The sequence below is a fragment of the Oncorhynchus clarkii genome, chromosome 20 (assembly GCF_045791955.1).
Source record: "Oncorhynchus clarkii lewisi isolate Uvic-CL-2024 chromosome 20, UVic_Ocla_1.0, whole genome shotgun sequence".
Classification (NCBI taxonomy): domain Eukaryota; kingdom Metazoa; phylum Chordata; class Actinopteri; order Salmoniformes; family Salmonidae; genus Oncorhynchus; species Oncorhynchus clarkii.
In genome coordinates this window covers 70,048,723-70,072,436 of record NC_092166.1, presented here as the reverse complement: position 1 = coordinate 70,072,436, position 23,714 = coordinate 70,048,723, and the positions used below count along the sequence as shown (strand labels likewise).

The 23,714-nt window shown below is 42.2% G+C and overlaps 1 protein-coding gene across 1 annotated transcript in view; it reads left to right on the top strand.

Annotated features, from left to right (window-relative positions):
* Positions 1–1,676: 1,676 nt before the first annotated feature.
* LOC139376839 (desumoylating isopeptidase 2) overlaps positions 1,677–23,714 on the top strand; it is a 47,056-nt gene continuing 25,018 nt past the window's right edge. The window contains exon 1 of the mRNA XM_071119787.1: positions 1,677–2,194. Within this exon, the coding sequence (XP_070975888.1) occupies positions 2,147–2,194 (48 nt within the window). The 5' untranslated portion in view covers positions 1,677–2,146. The remainder of the gene's footprint in view (positions 2,195–23,714) is intronic.

Sequence of the window (23,714 nt, the reverse complement as noted above, 5' to 3'; positions counted from 1 at the left end):
TGTGGTTGGCTTCTCGGTTAAGCGGGCGGGTGTTAAGAAGTGAGGTTTGGTGGGTCATGTTTCGGAGGACCTTCGCCTCCCGACCCCGTTGGGGAGTTGCAGCGATGAGACAAGATCGAAATAGGGGAGGGGAAAAAAGGGAACTGAGGAATATTTCTGTCTGTAATAAAGCCCTTTTGTGGGGAAAAACGTATTCTGATTGGCTGGGCCTGGCTCCCAAATGGGTGGGACTATGCCCTCCCAGGCCCAACCATGGCAGCGCCACTGCTCAGTCATGTGAAATCCATAGATTAGGGCCCAAGGAATTTATTTAAATTGACTGATTTCCTTATATGAACTGTAACTCAGTAAAATCGTTAATTGTTGGATGTTGCATTTATATTTTTGTTCAATATACATGCATGTATGGCTTTTACCTTATTCTCACTCTATGCTATTCTATAGTTACTGTCTATGTGACTATTTTCAGGAATCAGCTGGCAACTAGAATGCATTACTGGAAAGTATTCAAACCCCCTTTTCCACATTTTGTTACGTTACAGCCTTTTTCTAAAATGGTTTAAATAAATAAAAATCCTCAGAAATCTACACATTACCCCATAACAACAAAGAGAAAACAAGGTTTTAGAAATTTTAGCACATTTATAAAAAAAACAAATAACAGAAATACCTTATTTACATAAGTATTCAGACCCCTTGCTATAAAGACTCGAAATTGAGCTCAGGTGCATCCTGTTTCCATTGATCATCCTGAGATGTTTCTACAACTTGATTGGAGTCCAGTAGTGGTAAATTAAATTTATTGGACATGATTTGGAAAGGCACACACTTGTCTTACAAGGTCCCACAGTTGACAGTGCATGTCAGAGTAAAAACCAAGCCAGGTGGTTGAAGGAATTGTCCGTAGAGCTCAGAGACAGGATTGTGTCGGCACAGATCTGGGGAAGGGTCTCAAAACATTTCGGCAGCATTGAAGGTCCCCAAGAAGGCCTTTTGGTAGGCCGTCATTGTAAATAAGAATTTGTTCTTAACTGACTTGCAAAGTTAAATAAAGGTTAACAAAAATAAACGAACTCAGTGGCCTCCATCATTCTTAAATGGAGGAAGTTTTGAAACACCAAGACTTTTCCTAGAGCTGGTCGCCAGGCCAAATTGAGCAATCGGGGGAGAAGGGCCTTGGTCAGGAAGGTGACCAAGAACCTGATGGTTACTCTGACTGAGCTCTAGAGTTCCTCTGTAGAGATGGGAGAACCTTCCAGAAGGATAACCATCTCTACAGCACTCCACCAATCAGGCCTTTATGGTAGAGTGGCCAGAAGGAAGCCACTCTCCAGTAAAAGGCACATGACAGCTCGCTTGGAGTTTGCCTAAAGACTGATGTTTAAGAACCAATCCTAAAAGTAATGTTGAACCTTTTGTATCTTTATTTCTTGGTATATGAGTACTCTTTAAAATAATTGATAATAAACCAAGGAGAATATAAACCAAGGCTGGGTAGTTATGTCTAACCTTCAATTTTCATGACGATTTTGCTAGATTAGCTGGCTCATTTAAAGCAATAGCAATTTGATAAAATTTCTCTGAGGCTTCATAAAATGTTGTATTTATAAATGTTAGGTTGAGTAATGGATAGCCGATCCTGTCAATCTCATCAGCGATTTTAAGGTTGACTAAACGACTGTCGATGTATCGTTCGAAACAGCACAGCAGTGGCCACCCGTTACCTGAGAATACAGTCGATTTTCAGTTGGATATTTTTGTGGGGGAAAAAAATTCAACTTGGAAAGTAGTTCACATGATTTGGGTTTATTAGAAGAAATGTCATTTTGGTGTCTGAATGGCAATTTCACGCAGAAAATATTCACTTTCGCTAACGACTCCCTTTCATTGCGAACTGTCTCCAGTAGCTAGCCTGCCAGCTAGTCGACTGCCGTGCACAGCTGTTTGCTTATGGAGAAAATTGGACAAAGCTTTCGGATGCGGGGCTCTTGTGGTGAACTGAATGTTTAATTTGCCTGTTAGTACGATTAACTAAGTCAAGTAGTTAGCAAGCTAACTACAGAAAAAAGATTACTTGTTAACTAGAAGAGGGTGTGTGGATCGAAGCAAACTGGCGAAAGTGCACCAGGATCCGAAGAAATTCCTGATGCCAGTGATGGCAAACGAGCCGATAATTTTGAACGTCTATGATATGGTAAGTTGTGTGTTGGTAAATGTAGCATTTTCATTAATCGCATACGGTACATTTTAAGAACACACTTACCAGAATACACTAACTCGCATCTATTACTAACTCGGTAACGTAATTTAATTGGCGAGCTAACGAGTTAGTTAGCTATAAAGTGAGCTAGCTCTCCAGCTAGCTCTCCAGCTAGCTAACAAGATTCGTGTCTGAAACTGAGGATGTATGGAGCATTGGAAGAGCCCTGAACTATGGCTGCTGTATGGCTATGGAAATGTTAACCCTCAAACTAACGGTTTAGTTAGGCTGCTAGCCAGGATCAGGATGTTTGTCCCCGGGGCATCTGTTTTGTCTAAATCAAAATCTGCCGTTGGTGGGAAACCAGATTTTGGACTCACATCTTCCAAATTCGTTTACTGACGTTACTAAGAGTGACCAAAATGTTATATAAAAAATTATATTTGTGTACTTTACTACATTATATAAATAATTACCTGTCTGATTGAAAGCACATGTATATAAATTACATGCATTGAATAATGTATCATGAAGTTGTCTTGTTATCCTGTGAATGAACTATTTAAGTTGAATTTCCATATTAGGAGCTGTGCGAGATGTGTGTTTCTCTCCAAATCTGCTGCTGACTGACCCTGATTAGCCTAGGCCCCGTTAAGCAGACTATGGGTAAAACATTACCCACAGTGTAGCAACAAAAAAGTATTTAACTTTTAGGTCTAACCTAATGTGGTCCGGTGTTTAAATGTATTAAGCCACAACATTCTAATTGCTGTAGTTGTCTGTTTGATTTAATGACAGGAATATGTTAATACAGTTCAATACTGTGTCTAAAGGATACCAAATTATTATTAGTAAAATATTTGCCCAGTAATTCTCGGTCTGTCAGATGGTTGATGTGAATGATCTTTACACCTCACAATGTTCATCCTAAAGCAATTGAATCGGGACTTGGTTATGATAGTATCTCCTGTTTTAAGGAGCAGACTACTATTGGAAGAGTGCAAAGGTCCTCAGAACAATAAAGTAATTAATAAATAAAAAAAGCTCCTTGTCACAATCGGTCAATGACCAATGCTTTTGGAGTGTCACCTCCTCTTTCCTCCCAGTCTAACTCAATAGCTCCCGTGTTCTAGGTTCCATAGCTCTGGTTTGCTGGAAAGGTTGTATTTCAGACTTCTCCAGTCCTGTTTAACCTTTCAGCTGACCCAAAGTACTGGACACTCAGTTTGCCTGTCAAGCTTATCCAAGCATGGTGCTTGTTAGATTGGTAAATTGCATTCTGGCTTGAGTATCATAGCTGTGGATGACAACCAAGTGGAAAAAATGTAGGTGTTGGGTGTTTTGGAACTTTAATAATTTATGTTTGCTGGTGTTTGTGTCTTGTTTCAATGGTGGATTTATGTTGCTGTGTGACATTTCTTGTTAACCTTGTCTCCCAGTCTTGATGTCTGCACATTGACTGGAGTGAATGGATTTACCATGCTTTTAAAATAGGCTGACTGAATGCAGTGTTTTAGATGGCTGCTGCTTGACACCACCTGTCCTGTTGTTGATGAGATGTAAACTGACACTGAATGAGTTTGGTACAGGACTGTCTAAGCGGCCAAGTTAGTCTTGTATGCATAGGCTGGTTCAGCTTATCCTACAGTTTTATAGTTGTACAGTATTTGCATTAAATGTCCTCTGATCTATTTAGAGGATCTTTTAGTGTCGATTCCCTTTTGTATGATAGTGCAAGTGAGTGATATAGGCTAACAGCTATGGGCTTTATGGCTATAGTTTAAAGATTAGTTTCCACCTTGAAACAGCCTAAAGGGCTCTATTCAATTTTTATCACTGAATTTTAATGTAATTTCCGATTTAGGTGGCATCTGCAGAATTTACTGTGAATACAGTCTCCCCTAACGTGGGAACTTGGCCTCTACATTTCAATCATGCTGTAAAGCTGAATTTCTGTGTTACGGATTGAATAGAACCCCAAATATTTTCTATTCGAATTGGACATGTAAAAAAAGACTGAGCCTTTTCATATTTGGCTTTGCTTGTGTTTGCCACAAGGTACAAGCTCCATAAGTTATTCGCTCTATTTTATTGGATCTTGCTCTTAGAGGCTGCTGATGGAATGCCTGTCTTTGTGAGTGCACATTGTCAGCACTGCTAGGGGTGAGGCCTACAATCTGTCATGCTAGCCACAGAAGGCATGGTAAGAGGTCCTCTCTCTCCCGCATGGTTGGCCATTAGCCATCTCTGGACAGTGACAGCATCTCTTCTTTCACATGACTGGCCAATGTCCATGAATGGACACTGTCATACCTCCTCCTCGTGTGTGTGTGTGTATCCTGCTGTCCAGCCATGTATGACACACACACACAAACACAAACACGGTCGCCTATCCAACTGAGGGGATGATCATTATGTTGGACCACAATTCTACTGTCCATACTTCTGATTGGTTTTCAGTTTATTAATCCTCCTTTTCATTAACTATTTGCCAATTAAAGATCTGTAGCCTACTTGAGCATCTTGTATACCCATCCTGCTGTATCCACATTCCACACCCTTTATTAGCTCATTGACATTGGCCTGACTGAACCTTGGACACAGCAAATGTGGTAACCTTAGTGGGGGTAGGTAGCCTGAAGACATCTAATGGTATTGATTTCACTTGCTCAGTAAAAGCATGTCTCCAGCTGAGCCAGCCTTGTTAGTACTCAGTAGTAGCCTACCTCATTATGAGATTCTTGGAACTCACCGGATTCAAAATGTTCTACCATCGTGAGGCTCCTTTCGCTATGAGGCAGAATTACAATAGGAGCAAGTCGAGAAAATCACAAAGGTAATTTGGATTGATTTTTTTGTTTTTTGTTGGTGAGGTAGGTTGTGATTATCATGAGCTCATTTAGGCCTGATTCTATATAGGCTTTTGCCATATAGCCTGTTGGTTTATTTTGTGACCTGGAAGGAGAAGAGAAAGGGCAATGACAGAAATTTTTAAGCGAGCCAACATAAAGTTCAGGAGAATCCCTAACGTGATTCAGTGTTGAAACTGAGTTCTCTTAAAGTAGGCTGTAATAAAGCCATCTCCAGCAGATGATAGCCACCTTAATCTCAGAAGTAAAATCTTGCTTAATTTGTTCAGCTACAAGATTTACTTCTGGGTCTATACGTGTTACAATTAGAAGGTTCCGGCGTTTGGGAAGTCTCCACCGTCGCAAAAGGAAACTCAGCCTTCTCCCAATCCTGATACGTCCATATAAACAGTGACCCATTCCAGCAGATTCTTCGGTCTACATGCAGAATCTTCCCAGGGGAGATTTATAGCCACCATAACCCAACATCCTATGGGGAAAAAAGTGCACTCTCAAAGTAACAAACCCCTCTGTCCTTCAATCAAATAACAATGGGGGGTACATGTACATTTAGGAAACGAACAGGAGAAACCTCAACATACATTCTCACATCAAGCCAGTGTCTGGATGCCTGATGCCTCTCCTCCCTTGTGATTCATCTCACCCCACTCTATCCATATTGCTTTTCCCTTTCACAGAGAAACCAAGCCAGGGAGGTATATCTCAATCAGATCTGGGGAAAGCCCAGGGCTTGTTTGACTAGGAGCAGCATGTCAGCTGTTGCTATTTGCAGATTTGGGTTGTTGCGCTCTCCTTTCTCTGCTTTAGATCTATCTGACAGGAGTTTCATTGCTCCTGCAGGCTCCCATCAGGAGGAAAGCAGCAGCACAGGGGAAAAAGGGGCTTTTCATGTGTCCTGAGGGGGATGAGCTCCTACATCCTAGTCCTAATGGAATCAGACTCTGTTATTCCTTCAATGGCTGCTGCAGAAATGAGCCTTCATTGAGGGGAATCAGTCTTTCCTTTGTCTCATTGATGCTTTTTAATTTATGCATGCACTGTAAGCATACTTTACATTATCCGTGGACTATGGATGACACATTTTCATAATCAAGAGAAATTGCATTGCTACTGAGCATTAAGTAGCTCTCTCGCAGCTTTAGTCTGGTGTTTTTCTTCCTTCCCCTCCTACAGTTTTCACACGGATCATTTCATGAACACAATACTGGTTGTTGTGACTCAGACTGATGGTTAAGACACTGATGCTGTTTTAAGATAGGCTCGCTCGATGATTCATTCATTGACTCCCCCTATTAGTGTACAGTGGTTGATCAAATAAAGAGTGATGAAACTCCAGTGCATATCATATCTCCTGCATAACTGGATTTCCCTTGGAGAGCTGAGTGTTTTTTCAACATTGGTTAATTAGGAAATTATACTGTGCACCACCTGTTCGTGGTGATACCATTTGCCTTGTCAAGATGAGCTGGTATTAGGATTAGGACTAGCCGAGGAGAGCGCATTCACACCGTCCATTTTTTGCATTGCAGTGTCTCAAAGAATTCTGGAAACGTGTTCATATAACATGTACTACCAGATAATCACAGGTCTGGCTGCTATCCTGAGGTGGATATGGGTTGACTTGGGATCTTTTTTTTTCCCCCCATTATCCAGCCATCATGTATTGAATGCAAAAAGTAAAATAGGCTTGCGATTTGTTTTTGCTAGGAAATCTCCCTGCCTCCTTAATGATAGCAGCTTCAGCCAGACTAGTTTATTCAGCGTTGGGAGTCTGAGGACCTTTCCCCTGGATAGACAGAGCTCTCCAGCTCCACTTAGAATCACATTAGAACAGTGCCAGACAGGCCTGCTCATAATCACAGAGCTGGGAGGCCAACCTCTCTCTGCACTTTGAAGGATGCCTTTAATAAGCTTTAAAGTAATTGGGGTCAGAGGGATTCAAAGCTGAGGAGGAGAAGGTGTTAGTGTAGTGTGTATGTCCTCAGCTGTAGCAACCGCTTCTGTTTTGCGTTGTTCCCTTCTAGGTGTTGCTGCATATGAAAGCGTCTGTGCTATTTTAGTCTATTTCCAATGCTATGGTCTGAACTTGGAAGTCTGAGTGATACATTTATAGCCATCTGTTTTTTCCCCCCAAAGTATTCCTGTAATGAGATGACTGTGCCCTCGTACATTGACTCTGTACCGGTACCCCCTGTATATAGCCTCGCTACTGTTATTTTATTGCTGCTCTTTAATTATTATCATTTTTTTATTTTTTTGCTCTTAACTGCATTGTTGGTAAAGGGCTTGAATTTTTTTGGGGAAAAAAATGTATTTCACCTTTATTTAACCATGTAGGCCAGTTGAGAACAAGTTCTCATTTACAACTGCGACATAGCCAAGATAAATCAAAGCAGTGCGACAAAAACAACAGTTACACATGGGATAAACAAATGTACAGTCAATAACACAATAGAACAATTTATATACAGTGTGTGCAAATGTAGAAAGGCAATAAAATAGGCCATAGTGGCGAAATAATTACAATTTAGCATTACAACTGGGGTGACAGATGTGGAGATGATGATGTGCAAGTAGAGATACTAGGGTGCAAAACAGCAACAAATAACTATGGGGAGGAGGTAGTTGGGTGGGCTATTTACAGATGGTCTGTGTACAAGTGCAGTGATCGGTAAGCTGCTCTGACAGCTGATGCTTATAGTTAGTGAGGGAGATGTAAGTCTCCAGCTTCAGTGACTTTTGCAATTCGTTCCAGTCATTGGCAGCAGAGAACTGGAAGGAAAGGCGGCCAAAGCAGGTGTTGGCTTTGGGGATGTCCAGAGAAATATACCTGCTGGAGCACGTGCTACAGGTGGGTGTTGCTATGGTGACCAGTGAGCTGAGATGAGGCATATACCTAGCTATACCTATACCTAGCAAAGACTTATCGATGACCTGGAGTCGGTGGGTTTGGCGACGAATATGTAGTGAGGGCCAGCCAAAGAGAGCATACAGGTCGCAGTGGTGGTTAGTATATGGGGCTTTAGTGACAAAATGGATGGCACTGTGATAGACTACATCCAATTTGCTGAGTAGAGTGTTGGAGGCTATTTTATAAATGACATCGCCGAAGTCAAGGATCGGTAAGATAGTCAGTTTTACGAGGGTATGTTTGGCAGTGCGACTGAAAGAGGTTTAGTTGCGAAATCGGGAACTTTGCATCGGATCATCGCTGCTAGCTAGCTAGCTGCTACCTCGTGGCTATAGCGGCTAACACCCCTGTCCCGAAGGTAGCACCAGTTAGCCGCGAGCCAGGCGCATCTCCCGGCTAGCAAGCGAAATAACTACAATACCTCGTTCTCCAACTGGCCTGGACCCTTTGTCAACACGGCGCCCCGCCGTACCATCACGACTGGTCTGCCGCCGTAACTCCATCCGCTGTGCCCTCAACCGGCCTTTGCCGGATGTCGGAGCAGACACTTTTACTTGCCCTGGCCTGCTAACTTTAAACGCTGTGTCTCCCGCTTGCTAGCATAGTAACGACTTCCCTGTTTTATCTATTGCTGTTCACTGGACCCTATGATCACTTGGCTACATAGCTGATGCCTGCTGGACTGTTAATTAATCACGGTTCTCCATTTAGTTTTTTAGTTTTTGTTTATCTGTCGGCCCCAGCCTCGAACTCAGTCCCTGTGTGTAGTTAACCGACATTCTCTGCCCATCCATCGTCATTTTACCTGTTGTTGTCTTTGCTGATTAGTTGTTGTCTTACCCGTTGTCTTAGCTAGCTCTCCCAATCAACACCTGTGATTGCTTTGTCTCTCTCAAATGTCAATATGCCTTGTCTACGGTTGTTTAGGAAGTTATCATTGTTTTAGTTTACTGCGGAGCCCCTAGTCCCACTCAACATGCCTCAGAAGATACCTCTTTTGTCCCACCTCCCACACATGCGGTGACCTCACCCAGCATAACTAGCGTGTCCAGAGATGCAACCTCTATCACTCAATGCCTGGGTTTACCTCCACTGTACCCGCACCCCACCATACCCCTGTCTGTACATTATGCCCTGAATCTATTTTACCACGCCTAGAAATCTGCTCCTTTTATTCTCTGTCCCCAACGCACTAGATTACCAGTTTTGATAGCCTTTAGCCATACCCTCATCCTACTCCTCCTCTGTTCCTCGGGTGATGTGGAGGTTAATCCAGGCCCTGCGTGTGCATTTGTTGACTTCTGTAACTGAAAAAGCCTTGGTTCTATGCATGTTAACATCAGAAGCCTCTGCCTAAGTTTGTTTTACTCACTGCTTTAGCACACTCCGCCAACCCTGATGTCCTTGCCGTGTCTGAATCCTGGCTTAGGAAGGCCACCAAAAATTCAGAGATTTCCATCCCCAACTACAACATTTTCCGTCAAGATAGAACTGCCAAGCTGGCCATGCTTTCCTCCTGGCTACCTCAACCCCGGCCAACAACTCCACACCACCAGCAGCTACTTGCCCAAGCCTCCCCAGCTTCTCCTTTACCCAAATCCAGATAGATGTTCTGAAAGAGCTGCAAAACCTGGAACTGTACACGTCAGCTGGGCTAGACAACCTGAACCCTCTCTCTCTTTCTAAAATTATCCACCGCCATTGTTGCAACCCCTATTACCAGTCTGTTCAACCTCTTTTGCATTGTCCGAGATCCCTAAAGATTGGAAAGCTGCCGTGGTCATCAGCCTTTCCCCCTGAAATACAGGGAAGGAGAGACTCTTGTGTTGCCCTTGGGATTTCTCAGAAATCTCATAGCAAAAATGAGATGACTGAAAGATCAATTCAGTTCTCCACCTCTACCCACAACCCAAATTGACTCTAACAGCTATTGGCCTTTCCTGAAAGAACACAAATTGAGTCAAAATCAGGTTACCCAGACCCAATTGAGTTACTGTACCTCTTTGTTTATTTGTCGGCCACAGCCTCGAACTCAGGCCCTGTGTCTACCTAATTGACCCCCTCTGCCCATTCATTGCCATTTACCCGTTGTTGTTTTAGCTCTCCCTACCAATACCAATTGCTTTATGCCTCTCTCTAATGTCAATATGCCTTGTCTACTGCTGTTTCGGTTAGTTATTATTGTTTTATTTCACTGTAGAGCCACCAGTCCCGCGCAACATGCCTTAGACATCTCTTCTTGGGTATGACGCTACAAGCTTGGCAACACCTGTATTTGGTGAGTTTCCCCCATTTTTCTCTGCAGATCCTCTCAAGCTCTGTCAGGTTGGTTGGGGAGCGTCACTGCACAGCTATTTTCAGAGATGTTCGATTGGGTTCAAGTCCGGACACTGGCTAGCCCACTCAAGGACATTCAGAGACTTCTGGAGCAGGTTTTCATCAAGGAGCTCTCTGTACTTTGCTCTGTTCATCTTTCTCTCGATCCTGAATAGTCTCCCAGTCTCTGCCGTTGAAAAATAACCCCACCGCATGATACTTCCGCCAAACATGCCTCACCATAGGGACGGTGCCAGGTTTCCTTCAGGCGTGACTCTTGGCATTCGGGCCAAATATTTAAATCTTGGTTTCATCAGACTAGAGAATCTTTTTTCTCATAGACTGAGAGTCCCTTAGGTGCCTTTTGGCAAACTCCAAGCGGGCTGTCATGTGCCATTTACTGAGGAGTGTCTTCCGTCTGGCCCTTCTACCATAAAGGCCTGGTTCGTGGAGTGCTGCAGACATGGTTGTCCTTCTGGAAGATTCTCCCATCTCCACAGAGGAGTTCTGTTAATGACCATTGGGTTCTTGGGCACCTCCCTGACCAAGGCCCTTCTCCCCCGATTGCTCAGTTTGGCCAGGCGGCCAGCTCTGGAAGAGTCCTGGTGGTTCCAAATTTCTTCCATTTAAGAATGATGGAGGCCACTTCTTGGGGACCTTCAATGCTACAGAAATGTTTTGGTACCCTTCCCTAGATCTCGACACAATCCTGTCTAGGAGCTCTACGAACAATTCCTTCAACCTCACGGCTTGGTTTTTGCTCTGACATGCACTGTCAACTGTGAGACCTTATGTAGACAGGTGTGTGTGCCTTTCCAAGTCATGTCCAATCAATTGAATTTACTACAGGTGTGGCGGTCACAAAATGAAGCCAGCCGGTGATTGTCAATTAAATAACCTGTAATGAACCGTTAATTAACAAACACATTTAGCATCTCCTAGCTTCCACACACAGCCTACAAGCCACTGATGAAGACCTTTGGAAAAAGTCTAAATCCATGTAATATATATAGCCTACACCTTCATAAAGGTGCCCCATTCAAAAAATGTAGAACTAAGAACAGATATAGCCCTTGGTTCACTCCAGACTTTACTGCCCTTGATCAGCACAAGATCATCCTACGGCGTACTGCATTAGCATTGAATAGTCCCCGCGATATGCAACTTTTCAGGGAAGTCGGGAACCAATATACGCAGTCAGTTCGGAAAGCAAAAACTAGCTTTTTAAAACAGATTTGTATCCTGTAGCACAAATTCCAAAAGGTTTTGGGACACTGTATAATCCCTGAAGAATAAGAGCACCTTCTCCCAGCTTCCCACTGCACTGAGACTAGGAAACACTGTCACCACTGATAAATCTATGATAATCGAGAATCTCAATAAGCCTTTCTCTACGGCTGGCCATGCTTTCCACCTGGCTACCCCAACCCCAGCCAACAGCTCTGCACCCCCCCTCAGCAACTTCTCCAAGCCCCCCCCCCCCCCCCCCCCCCCCCCCCACCCCACCCCACTCCCCTGCTTCTCTGTCACCCAAATCCATATAGCTGATGGATCCCTACAAATCAGCTGGGCTAGACAATCTGGACCCTCTCTTCCAAAAATGATCTGCCGCCATTCTTGCAACCCCTATTACTAGTCTGTTCAACCTCTCTTTCGTATGGTCTGAGATTCCTAAAGATTGGAACTCGGCCGTGGTCATCCCCCTCTTCAAAGGAGGAGACACTCTAGACCCAAACTGTTACAGATCTACGGTTGAAGTTTACATACACCTTAGCCATATACATTTAAACTCAGTTTTTCACAATTCCTGACATTTAATCCTTGTAAAAAATTAGGAATGTGAAATTCAGAATAATAGTAGAGTGATTTATTTCAGCTTTTATTTCTTTCATCACATTCCCAGTGGGTCAGAAGTTTACATACACTCAATTAGTATTTGGTAGCATTGCCTTCTAAATGGTTTAACTTGGGTCAAATGTTTTGGGTAGCCTTCCACAAGCTTCCCACAATAAATTGGGTGTATTTTGGCCCATTCCTCCTGACAGAGCTGGTGTAACTGAGTCAGGTTTGTAGGCCTCCTTGCTCACACATGCTTTTTTTTCTGTTCTGCCCACAAATGTTCTATGGGATTGAGGTCAGGGCTTTGATGGCCACTCAAATACCTTGACTTTGTTGTCCTTAAGCCATTTTGCCACAACCTTGGAAGTATGTCCATTTGGAAGATCCATTTGCAACCAAGCTTTAACTTCGTGACTGATGTCTTGAGATGTTGCTTCAATATATCCACATAATTTTCCTCCCTCATGAAGCCATCTATTTTGTGAAGTGCACCAGTCTCTCCTGCAGCAAAGCACCCCCACAACATGATGCTGCCACCCTCGTGCTTCACAGTTCGGATGGTGTTCTTCGGCTTACAAGCATCCCCCTTTTTCCTCCAAATATAACGATGGTCATTTTGGCCAAACAGTTGTATTTTTGTTTAATCAGACCAGAGGACATTTCTACAAGAAGTGCGATCCTTGTCCCCATGTGCAGTTGCAAACCGTAGTCTGGCTTTTTTATGGCGGTTTTTGGAACAGTGGCTTCTTCCTTGCTGAGCGGCCTTTCATGTTATGTCGATATAGGACTCATTTTACTGTGGATATAGATATGTTTGCACCTGTTTCCTATAGCATCTTCACAAGGTTCTTTGCTGTTGTTCTTGGATTAATTTGCACTTTTTGCACCAAAATACATTAATCTCTAGTAGACAGAACGCATCTCCTTCCTGAACAGTATGACTGCTGCGTTTTCCCATGATGTCAAGCAAAGAGGCACTGAGTTTGAAGGTAGGCCTTGAAATACATCCACAGGTACACCTCCAATTGATTCAAATTATGTGAATTAGCCTATCAGAAGCTTCTAAAGCCATGAAATCTGTTTCTGGAATTTTCCAAGTTATTTAAAGGCACAGTCAACTTAGTGTATGTAAACTTCTGATCAACTGGAATTGTGATACAATGAATTATAAGTTAACTAATCTGTCTGTAAACAATTGTTGGAAAAATTACTTGTGTCATGCACAAAGTAGATTTCCTAACCGACTTGCCAAAACTAGGGTTTGTTAATGCAACCGCTGTGTCAGATTTCAAAAAGCTTTACGTAAAAAGCAAACCATGCAATAATCTGAGTACGGCGCTCAGACAAACGCATACATATATCTGCCATGTTGGAGTCAACAGAAGTCAGAAATAACATTATAAATATTCACTTACCTTTGATGATCTTCATCAGAATGCACTCCCAGGAATCTCAGTTCTACAATAAATGTTTGATTTGCTCGATAATGTCCATTTATGTCCAAATAGCTACTTTTGTTAGCGTGTTTGGTAAACAAATCAAAACTCACGAAGTGCGTTCATTAGTTGCAGACGAAACTTCAAATAGTTCCGTGACAGTCCGTAGAAACTTGTCAAACGATGTATGGAATCAATCTTTAGGATGTTTTTAACATAAATCTTCAATAATATTCCAACCGGAGAATTTCTTTGTCTTCAGAAAAGCAAAGGAACGGGAGATACCTCTCATATGAAATGCGCGTGACCAGCTGCTGGCAGACCTCTGACTCATTCCCCTCTCATTCAGCCCCCCTTCATAGTAGAAGCCTCAAACAAGTTTCTAGAGACTGTTGACATCTAGTGGAAGCCTTAGGAAGTGCAACCTGAATAGGGGCTGAGTTGTAAATCGACCAACCTCAGATTTCCCACTTCCTGGGTGGATTTTTTCTCAGGTTTTTGCCTGCCATATGAGTTCTGTTATACTCACAGACATCATTCAAACAGTTTTAGAAACTTCAGTGTGTTTTCTATCCAAATATACTAATAATATGCATATATTAGGAACTGGGACTGAGGAGCAGGCAGTTTACTCTGGGCACCTTATTCATCCAAGCTACTCAATACTGCCCCCCAGCCATATTAACAAGACATTTTTGGAGTGGTTGAAAAAAACACTAACTTCATGTCAACTTCCAACTTAAACTGTATATCCATTCTGCACTGCCTTTCTAAAGTCTTCTCCGCTATTCAATCTGGTTTCCGAGCTGGTTACGGGTGCTCCTCAGCCACGCTCAAGCTGCTAAACGATATCATAACCACCATCGATAAATTAAAGTACTGTGCAGCTGTCTTCATCGACCTGGCCAAGGCTTTCGACTCTGTCAATCACCGTATTCTTATCGGCAGACTCAACAGCCTTGGTTTCTCTAGTGACTGCCTCTCCTGGTTCACAAACTACTTCTCAGATTGAGTTCAGTGTGTCAAATCGGAGGGCCTGTTGTCCGGACCTCTGGCAGTCTCTATGGGGGTCCCACAGGGTTCAAATCTCGGGCCCACTCTCTTCTCTGTATACATCAATGATGTTGCTCTTGCTGCGGGTGTTTCTTTGCTCCACCAATACGCAGATGACACCCTTCTGTATACATCTGACCCTTCTTTGGACACTGTGTTCTCAAACCTCCAAACTAGCTTCAATGCCATATAACACTCCTTCCGTGGCCTCCAACTGCTCTTATATGCTAGTAAAACGAAATGCATGTTCTTCAACCGATCGCTGCCTGCACCCGCCTGCCCGACTAGCATAACTACTCTGGACGGTTCTGACTTAGAATATGTGGACAACTACAAATACATAGGTGTCTGGTTAGACTGTAAACTCTCCTTCCAGACTCACATTAAGCATCTCCAATCCAAAGTTAAATCTAGAATCGGCTTCCTATTTCGCAACAAAGCCTCCTTCACTCATGCTGCCAAGTTTACCCTCGTAAAACTGATTATCCTACCGATCCTTGACTTTGACTTCCAACACTCTACTCCGCAAATTGGATGTAGTCTATCACAGTGCCATCTGTTTTGTCACCAAAGCCCCATATACTACCCACCACTGCGACCTGTATGCTCTTGTTGGCTGGTCCTCGCTACATACTCATAGCCAAACCCACTGGCTCCAGGTCATCTAAGTCTTTGCTAGGTATACCTCTGCCTTTTCTCAGCTCACTGGTCATCATTGCAACACCCACCCGTAGCACGTGCTCCAGCAGGTATATTTCACTGGTCATCCCCAAAGCCAACTCCACCTTTGGCCGTTTTTCCTTCCAGTTCTCTGCTGCAATGACTGGAACAAATTGCAAAAATCACTGAAGTTGGATACTTACATCTCCCTCACTAACTTTAAGCGTCAGCTGTCAGAGCAGTTTACCGATCGCTGCAGCTGTACACAGCCCATCTGTAAATAGCCCATCCAACCAACAACCTACCTCATCCCCATATTTGTTTTTCTGATCTTTTGCACACCAGTATTCCTACTTGCACATCCTCATCTGCACATGTATCATTCCAGTGTAAATTGCTAAATTATGATTACTTCGACACTATTGTTCTATTTATTGCCTTACCTCTTTACTTCATTTGCACACACTGTATACAGATTTTTATATTGTGTTATTGACTGTTTGTTTATCCCATGTGTAACCCTGTTGTTTGTCGCACTGCTTTGCTTTATCTTGACCAGGTCGCAGTTGTCAATGAGAACTTGTTCTCAACTGGCCTACCTGGTTAAATAATGGTGAAAAGAAAAATAATACTGAACAGTAGTCTAGGTGTGACAAAACTAGGCCCTGTAGGACCTGCCTTGTTGATGGTGTTGTTAAGAAGGCAGAGCAGCTCTTTATTATGGACAGACTTCTCCCCATATTTGCTACTGTTGTATCAATATGTATTGATCGTAACAGTTTACAATCCAGGGTTACTCCAAGCAGTTTAGTCACCTCAACTTGCTAAATTTCCACATTATTCATTACAAGATGTAGTTGAGGTTTAGGGTTTAGTAAATGTTTTGTCCCAAATACAATGCTATTAGTTATGGAAATATGTATGACTAACTTATTCCTTGCTTCCCATGCCGAAACTCACTGCAGCTCTTTGTTAAGTGTTGCAGTCATTTCAGTGTCCTTAGGTAGCGGTATGACTTTAGCTTCCCTCCAGGCCTGAGGGCACACACTTTCTAGTAGGCATAAATTGAAGATGTGGAAATATCGTCCGCCGTTATCCTCAGTAATTTTCCACCCAGATTGTCAGACCCCAGTGGCTTGTCATTGATAGAATTCAAAAGTACAATTCTTGTCTTCCATAATTTGGTCTGATATACTTTGTTGTGTTGTCAGCATTTGTTGCTGGCATGTCATACCTACAATTGCTTATCTTGCCAATGAACAAGTCATTAAATAGTTGGCAATATCATTGGGTTTTGTGATGAAGAGCCACCTGATTAACTGAATGATGGAGCCGAGTTAGCCTTTTTTCACAATTTTATTTTAATGTGCTCCAAAGCTTTTTAGAATAGTTATTTTTTTTCATAGTATAATTTATTTAGTTTAGTCACATGATTTCTTAAATTGCAGTATATTTGCCAAACAGTCGGGCTGCCAGACTTATTTGTCATACCTTTTGCCTAATCGATCTCAACCATACAATTGTTCAATTCCTCATCAATCCAAGGGGATTTAACAGTTTTTACAGTCATTTTCTTAATGGGTGCGTGCTTATTAGTAACTGGAATAAGCAATTTCAGAAATGTGTCAAGTGCATCGTCTAGTTGCTCCTCATTACATATCACAGACCAGCAAATATTCTTAACATCATATGAATCAATACAAAACTTCTTGTATGTGACATCTTATACACTATATTAGGCCCAGCTTTTGGTACTTTGGTTTTCTTTATTGTGGTCACTACAGCCTATGGATTTGGAATCTGCTTTAAATAAAAATTTTGCAGCATTATTAAAGATGTGATCAATACATGTTGATAATTTCATTCCTGTGCTGTTTGTGACTACCCTGGTAGGTTGACCGATAACCTGAACCAGGTTGCAGGCACTGGTTAGTTTAAAAAAAAAAAAAATATTGAGTGGGCAGCTTGATGAGAGCCAGTCAATATTTAAATCACCCAGAAAATATACTTCTCTGTTGATCACATACATTATCAAGTATTTCACACGCATTATCCAGAAACTGACTGTTAGCACTTGGTCTATAGCAGCTTCCCACAAGAATGTGCTTAAGTTGGTGAGGCAGATGAACCTGTGGCCATATTACATCAACAGTATTTAACATGAGATTGTGTCTAAGCTTTACAGGAAGGTGGTTCTGAATATAGACCGCAACACTGCCCCCGTTGGCATTTTTGTCTTTTCGGTAGATGTTATAAACATGTATTGCTAACACTGTATCAAAGGTATTATCTAAGTGAGTTTTAGATGGTCAGAATATGAATGTCATCTGTTAGAAGCAAGTTATTGACTTCATGGACCTTGTTTCTCAGGCTGCATATGTTAATATCGGCTATTTTTAGCACTTCTGGGTTGCTTGATTGTTTTTAATGCTTTACTGGGAAGCTTATCAGAAGTAGACTTGCTCATGTTATTTATATTGGAGCTGATAGTGCAGGGTGAGCTTCACACAGTGGTCTTCCTACTAGGGCACACCACCTCAATGCTAACAGTATAACTCATAGTTCATAGGCACATGATTACTGCATACAATAGATGTAGGATCAACAAAGGTATTCAGGGCCGTTCAAGGGACAAATTAAGTTACTTACATTGTCGGCCAACGCCCTTATGATAATGTACATTTAATGCAGCATTTTGATGACTCATTGTCACAATGGTAGGGATTAACTGAGCTGGTCTTGGGTCATTGATAAGTCATTGTTTCAACGCAGCCTTGAAATGAGTGTACAGAGTCCAGGAGCCTTGATGATTTGGATGAACTCCGTCATTCCTGTAGAGTATTTTCGAGAGTTGTCAAAGTTACCTATAAAAGTGATTCCACAGAGCTACAGTAATCTTTTAGGCAGATGTGTAATCCCAGTAGCCTGTTGAATCTTTCACACCCAACGATGGTACTGGACCTGAAATGATTGGCTGTTTTTTGGAATCTTTTAATGTTAAAATCAGTTCTTTAAATTCCGTTTTCAGAGGTTCCGAGCTAGCCCTCCTGATGTCGTTTTGACCCCACATGGACTACAACAGCGTCAGCTCCCAGCATCTTTCGTAGAACAGTCAAAATCAGCCTTGTGATGTCCTGTACTCGTGCACCTGGGTAGCACAGGGTTTTTGCATTGGGAACCAAGATGTTTCTCACCATAGAGCTGACGACGATGACAGTTGGTGATGTTGAATGGGCTGGTCTCTCAGGCAGCCTCATGGTCTGATGAGGGTGGGAGCTCTGGGGATCTGAATCTGAGGTAGAAGCCATCGGAGAGGGAGGCAGAACTGAAGACGAATACGCGGGTACCTCCGGATCTGATCTCGAATGGGAAGCCGCTAATGAAGAAAGTACCGGAACCTCTGTATCCAGGGCTGCAAACCCGTTTCTGGTCTGTGTCAGGTCCGGGCTTAACATCTCCAAGGAGACCCCAGTTGCCAGAGGACGCTTTCTTTGACTTCCACGGTGAGTGACGTATCTCCATGGCTGGTTGGGTCGAGAACAGCTCCGTTCTCCAGGGAAAGGGGAGAACCCTTCGGGAAGGATCCCTGCTGAGCACTGGCCAGTTCGCTGTGGAGAGCCGACATGGCCGCGTCACTTCCACAAGAGCGGCGTCCGGCTACTGGGGTGAAATAAAAAGTAGGCGGTCATGGATTCCCCAGTAGCTTGTGTAGGTTTGCTACCTGCTTGCTAAGAGTAGCCACTTCACCCATGTAGTCCTCCACAAGCAATTGAAAGTCAGCGCGGTCCACATTGTCCCGGAACAAAGCAAAGTAAACGGCTCCTGCAGCCCTGGGAATGTTCATATAGCGACCTCCTTTTGAGACCGCCGAGCCAGCTAGGCTAGCTGGCCTTCTGTGTCTGTCCCCCTATGAGCAATCTGTCAGGATCCCGGGGCAGACGGCAGAACTCACAGCAACTAAGCCAAACAAAGCCGCAGGATCCAAAATAAAAGTATATAAAAACAATATTTATAGAGGGCTCCCAAGTGGCGCAGTGGTCTAAGACACTGCATCTCATTGCAAGAGGCGTCACTGCAGTACCTTGTTCGAGTCCAGGTTGCATCACATTCGGCCATGATTGCGAGTCCCATAGGGGGGCGCACATTTGGCCTAGAGTCGTCCTGGTTTTGGCCGGGGTAGGCCGTCATTGTAACTAAGAATTTGTTCTTAACTGACTTGCCTAGTTAAATAAAGATTTTCAAGGGAACACTGTCAGCTTTACAAAAACAATAAACCGAGGTCTCGCTTTCAGCTTTCAGCATTCAGCATTCAACAAACATACGTCGCTCTTGGGGCTACATTACACTTGTTCATTTAGCAGAGATTTGTTTCGAATTCCGTGGCAATATTTTATATTTTTTTTGTATGAAGAATACAATTGAACAAAGCTGAATAAAATAAAGGATATTTCTTTCCAAACCATTTGAGTGCACATGCAGCTGTTCTGTGTTGAGTTGGTTAACAAAAAAATATTAATTAATGTAGAGTTATTAATGTAACTTTTGTTCTACAAACAGGCTTTGTTTTGATTTTTAATACATTGCAAGGCTGCATGATTCGACTCTAATGATGTTTTGAAAAAAGTTGCATGAGCTCTTTTTTTTTTTTTTTACACAGGCTGTACACACTAAATCAGTCTCTCATTCACCATTTGACAAGCACTTGATAATGCCTCGAATTTCCCGGCGTCCCCTTTGTGTGACCATAATGCCCCGTAAAAAAATCCATGCCTTATGCGGCCAGTGGCCGTTGTGCCTTTGGGCTGAATATAATAATTATCATTACCTTCTTCCTGAGTGATGTGTGCTCCGAAGCGCCTCACTCACATGGCTCTCCATCATGTGATTGGGTCTTTCTCATAGGCTATAAGTGAATACAGACTCATACGGGACACAACAGCGTGCGTCCTTATCTAAATCCTCTGTGTATATTGAAGATATTGGAATAACTGTCCACACATCTTTGTCTGCCAACAAGATGAGTAAGCCTAACAAACAGCAAAAGCACTAGCCTATGGTAATTTACTATCACCCATAGTAAAACAAAGTCAACCTATGCGAGAAATAAATATTCCAAACCTAGTCTGGGACAGTTGTGGGATGCGATAGATCCCAAATTAATACAACCACTAGTATAAAAAAAAAATGTTTTACGCAATGAGGCTGATGCAACATATTATAATGTTTAGCTTAATATGCTGATAAACTATTAGGCTATTTCTTAACATTATAAACCCAGCAAATCGCACACGGCAGTAGGCTATAAGCGTGAATGTTCCATTAGCGGATAAACACTTGTCAAAAGATACCGCAAATGCGATTATGCATGTAATGCTTTTATTATAGTGGTGCATTTTTATGGTAAATTCTTTCCCAAACTTAAAACTCACCCACTGCTTATGTACACCAGTTAGGCTCTACACCCCTTGTAAAGCGGAATAATGTGCTTAATTTTAAGACCCTATTTGGCCACTTTAGTTGTGATCCAAACCTTATCAAAAAATATGGGCTAGGCTACATGAGGAGGCGACTATGATACATTTTTTTATTTTTTATAAAACATGCCATTGTTTCTTGCCTTACATCGGACATCATTCACAAGTTCTTAAAATAAAAATGGCCTTGCAGGAGCAGCACTATCTAGTGGTCAGAACCTGGTAATATCAGGATATAGGATAGAACATCAATGACACATTTTTCTATAGGGGCAGGACACAATTCACTGAGAATACATTCCATACATAGGATGAAGAAACAATGCTCCATACTACTTGGATTCCTCATGCCTTACTCATTGTTAGAAAAAGTTCGGTCCAAATTGGATGTTGGGTACTGTATTTATTGGATATTATATGAATCCTATAAATAAAAATAGCCAATTTGGGTGCAGTCAATTAGCTTAATTTTTCAGGTCAAATTATATTTCAAGATATAATGTTGCAGGAATGCTAATCTAATCTGTTTCTAACTACAGAAATTGTTTCAGAACAATCTGAGCTGGTGGGTGTCATGGCTTGCAGAAATGACATGGAACGACTACTCTAAATTGATCACTAACGTTTTGAAGCTGAGCAATTTGCTTGTGCTCTACGTAGTACAGTCATATCTGACTAAGATCATAACCGAGTCAGAAGTGCGTTAATCCTGTTAAATATAAAACGGGAGAGATTATTTCACAGAAAAAAATCATCTTCCTTGAGTTTTGTCGGAGTTTACAGTGACGAAAAGAAGTGAACTTCTAACTTCAAGCTGAGCCGTTGCTACGGATACTCGCAGACCCAGACCCATGAGCAGAGCGCATGCAAAGCCTGCCGTGCACAGGGAGCGAGTGACAGAGGAGCAGCAAATGGATTTACTGAGGAAATTATGTATGATTTCGGACAGGCCCAGACCTTAAATTTTGAAGTCTCAATCGGACCTGGGTACTAGGGTAGGGCCTGAACACCGCAGTCATGGTTAGGGCTCGGGCTTAAAGTTCATTCCTGTCCAGGGCTCTAGTATGACTCACTGAGATGTCTCTAGTCATTCACTTTATTCAAACCAAATGCCTAGTGGCAGATTTTCTGAAAGAGCAGATTCAAGTTCTCCTTTTGATTCTAAAGAGAGCTTATCCCTAGCATTTCAAGCATACATTAGACAAGTGACTGAGTCAACCTGCATCTGCATCACTACTCATTTCTGTCTACTTTAGCAACTGTGGAAATTGGGAGATGCAATAATAGTATGTTAACCTTGGTGCTAATGTCACAGGGAAAATACAGATATTTTTTCAATGCAGATGGAAGTTCTGCAATAATACTAGCACTCCGAATGAGCCTGTACTCAATTTGCATGACTAAAGATGTCAAGCGGGATGGAAAAGATTATCTAACTGTTCTCAATTTGAAACAAATCTTGATTGGTTTTGCAATGCAAATGCACACTTATGCATGGAAAAACAGCTCTGCCAGTTAGTTTCAAGAGTGCTTCTGTTTATGCATCATTGCTTTTCATGTGCTTATGAGGGAATGGAGAGAATATGTGTAAGTAGGAAAGAACACCCTCTAAAATGGTAGCTTTTCTTTCAAGTAGCCTACTTTTCCCTCTTCAGAGCAGAAGCATCAGTCTGTAGTCGTCACTGCCGTGAAAATGGTATATTAACAACAGGAGACAGTGGGTAGTCTAATAGATTTTAATATCCTGTGCTACAAACAGGAATGTATCATTGGGAAACATAAATGTATGGGCCCTGGTGACAATATTGTCGGCCTGTTTTCCCAAACGGATGTTTTGGAGGATTGGGGATGTAAATTGAGGATTCCCTATCTTCAATGACACAGATCAGGCAGCTGCATCAATAATTCAAGAGACACTGGCCCAATCTCAGAGATGGGCTACTCCAGTCCTCAGGGGCCTGATTGGTGTCAAACTTTTTCCCTAGCACCAGTTAACTCACCCGACTCCAATAATCAGCTAATCATGATCTTCAGTTTAGAATGCAATTATACTGAACAGAAATATAAACGCAACATGGAAAGTGTCCCATTTTTCATGAGCTGAAATAGATCCCAGAAATGTTCCATATGCACAAAAAGCTTATTTCTCTAAAATGTTGTGCTCAAATGAGTTTACATTCCTGTTAGTGAGCATGTCTCCATCGCCAAGATAATCCATCCACGTGACAGGTGTGGAATATCAAGAAGCTGATTAACCATAACCAGCATGATCATTAAACAGGTGCACCTTGTGCTAGGGACAAAAGGCTTCTCTAAAATGTACAGTTTTGTAACTCAACACAATGCCACAGATGTCTCAAATTCTGAGGGAGTGTGCAATTGGCATATTGACTGCAGGAATGTCCACCAGAGCTGTTGCCAGATAATTGAATGTTCATTTCTCGACCATAATCTGCCTCCAACGTCGTTTTAGAGAATTTGGAATTATTTCCAATTTGGCCCTACAACCGCAAACCATGTGTAACCACTCCAGCCCAGGACCTCCAGATCTGTCTTCTTCACCTGTGGGATTGTTTGAAACCAGCCACCCGGACAGCTGATGAAACTGAGGATCAGCTTCCTTGATATGCCACATCTGTCCGGTGGATGGATGAACAAATTTGTGCAAAGAATTTGAGAGAAATAAGATTACTGTGGGTATCAAATTTCTGGGATCTTTTATTTCAGCTCATAAAAATTGCAACCAACACTTCACGTGTTGCATTTTATATTTTAAGTATACACTACCGTTCAAAGTTTGGGATCACGTAGAAATTTCCTTGAAATAAAATTACTTTTTTTTGTCCATTTTTAAAATAACATCAAATTGATCAGAAATACAGTGTAGACATTGTTAATGTTGTGAATGACTATTGTAGCTGGAAACGGCTGATTTAAAAAAAAATGGAATATCTA